Source organism: Alternaria arborescens (genome assembly GCF_004154835.1).
Source record: "Alternaria arborescens strain FERA 675 chromosome Unknown contig_115, whole genome shotgun sequence".
NCBI lineage: Eukaryota > Fungi > Ascomycota > Dothideomycetes > Pleosporales > Pleosporaceae > Alternaria > Alternaria arborescens.
Genome location: NW_021167970.1, coordinates 1 through 1,963, shown reverse-complemented (window position 1 = coordinate 1,963; position 1,963 = coordinate 1). Strand labels below are relative to the sequence as shown.

Sequence of the window (1,963 nt, the reverse complement as noted above, 5' to 3'; positions counted from 1 at the left end):
TGACCCGTTGCATCCCTGACCAGACCTTGCGTGTTTTTGTTTGTCAAGTATCGCTGCTACACCATGAGAAGAACCCAACGTATGTTGAATCTTGTGTTTTGTTTGCATTTATAGGCCGTAAATTCTATAGGGTATCATCTTCGCCAACCATTCACTTGGCCGTATTATACGTCGCACAATGTAATCTGCTGTCCATACCGGGACATGCTATGCTCGGCTTACTCCTGGCCCCAAGTATCATCATCGCCAATCTCTCCAACAATCTCCACACCCTGCTCTTCCTGGAAGGCGACCTGCTTGTTCTTCCCCCTCTTCTTCTTTCCCTTGCCATTCTCCTTGTTTGTTCCATCACCCAGCGGGTTACCATCTGCATCAACGCCGGCAATCTCACGTTGCCGTTTCCTCTCTTGGGCTTCTGCTTGTGCAGCAGCGATTTTCTCTCGCATCTCCGCCTCGTGTTCGGCCAATTCGCGCTTGATCTTATCTGCGTCTGCGAAAGACTCTTCCGTCTTCTCCGACTCCATCAAGAACTTGTCCCATCCGCCTTCGTTGATCTTGCATCTTCCTTGGAGAGCTTCCCTCACACGGTCCGGGTTTTCACGCTCTTCGCGGGTGAACTTGGTCTTGATGGAGCGCCGTGTGAAACCTGGAAACATCTGGGATATCATCTGAAAGTCTGTACCAAAAGACTCGAGGGCCTCGTAGAATTTCTTTGTGAGGACATCGTTCCAACGTCGGCCCTGGCCAGGCAGAAGGAACTCATTAGGGAAGCGCTTGTTGTTTTTCATGAAGCTACGGGTTGTGAGACGTGCAGTGATATCTTGGTCTTCTGTGACAACCATTTCGTTGATGATGCGGTCTGCGTCACCCTCTCGATCGATTACCCCAGAGTCGGGTACTAGTTCCATGACGCCGTCTGCATTCAAGCGTAATCTAGGACCCTGCTCGACTTGTGCAGCCGCCAGCTCTGCCCCCGCAGCCGCCAGGGCTGCGTCGGCCTTCTCTTGTTCCTCCCTCGAGATGACCTTTTTGTTGTCTTCCTCTCTTCGACGTTGCTTGACTGCATCCCAGTCAATGGTACGCATCTGCTTCTCAAGCGCAGACAGTTTTCCAATGCGAACAGTCCGAGCTGCTAGAGAATCCATGTAAGTGACATCAGGGTCGATGGTCTGGTCTTCGGCATCGGATGGCGTGGGCTCTCGTGGCGGTCTTCCCTTCCGTTTCTTTTCTTTCCTTGTGCCTTCTTCACCTTCAATACCATCGACTTCGTCGCCTTCAGGAGTGGCCTTCCTCCTTCTCTTTGCTTTTGGCTTGCGACGCGTGGCTGCCGCCACGATGTCATCGGCTATGCGCCCGACCTCGTCTTCTGTGCCTTGGACAATCTCGCTGCTTAGGGCTTCCCGAGGCTTTCTTGGCTTTCTGGCTTTCTTCGGTGGGGCAGGGACTCCCTCGCCGTCCTGGGCGGTAGCTTCGGTGGCCTTTTTCTTCGCACGGGGTTTGGCAGCGGGTCGCTTCCGGGTGGGCTGAGCCTCTTCCTCGTCTCCATCTTCCTGTGCGACGTGGTCTGCATCCGGATCTGCTGTAACGTTCTTCTTTGCTCGCGGCTTCGGCGGCTGCCGAGGCTTCCGGGTTGGCTCCGCAGCAGCAGCGTCCTCTTCGCCCTCTGGGGGGTGGTTCACCGCTGCCCAAGGAAGCGTCCTCCTCTTTCGCGGTTGTGGAAGAGCCTGTGCATCTGCAGTTGAGGCTTCGAGATTGGGGTCGATGTTTTGTTCTCCACCATCATATGCTGATGCTGGTGCTGGCGTATCGACTGTAGCCTCGACCTCTGGCTCCTCTATGCGACGTCTCTTAGGTGACCTACCACCGCTTCCCGCATCCTCCAAGTATTGAGTGGTGAGACCTGGGTCTGTCGAGGACGGTACAGCAACGTGAGACTCACTAGCTGCTTGCGTCTGAGTCTTTG

General features: G+C 54.6%; 1 protein-coding gene across 1 annotated transcript; it reads right to left on the bottom strand.

Moving 5' to 3' along the window:
- Positions 1-218: 218 nt before the first annotated feature.
- On the bottom strand, positions 219-1,963 carry AA0111_g12834 (hypothetical protein; the record flags this gene model as incomplete). The annotated part of the gene is made up of 1 exon (XM_028646864.1): positions 219-1,963. A coding segment is annotated over one exon (1,745 nt), but the record flags the coding sequence as incomplete, so codon positions are not given.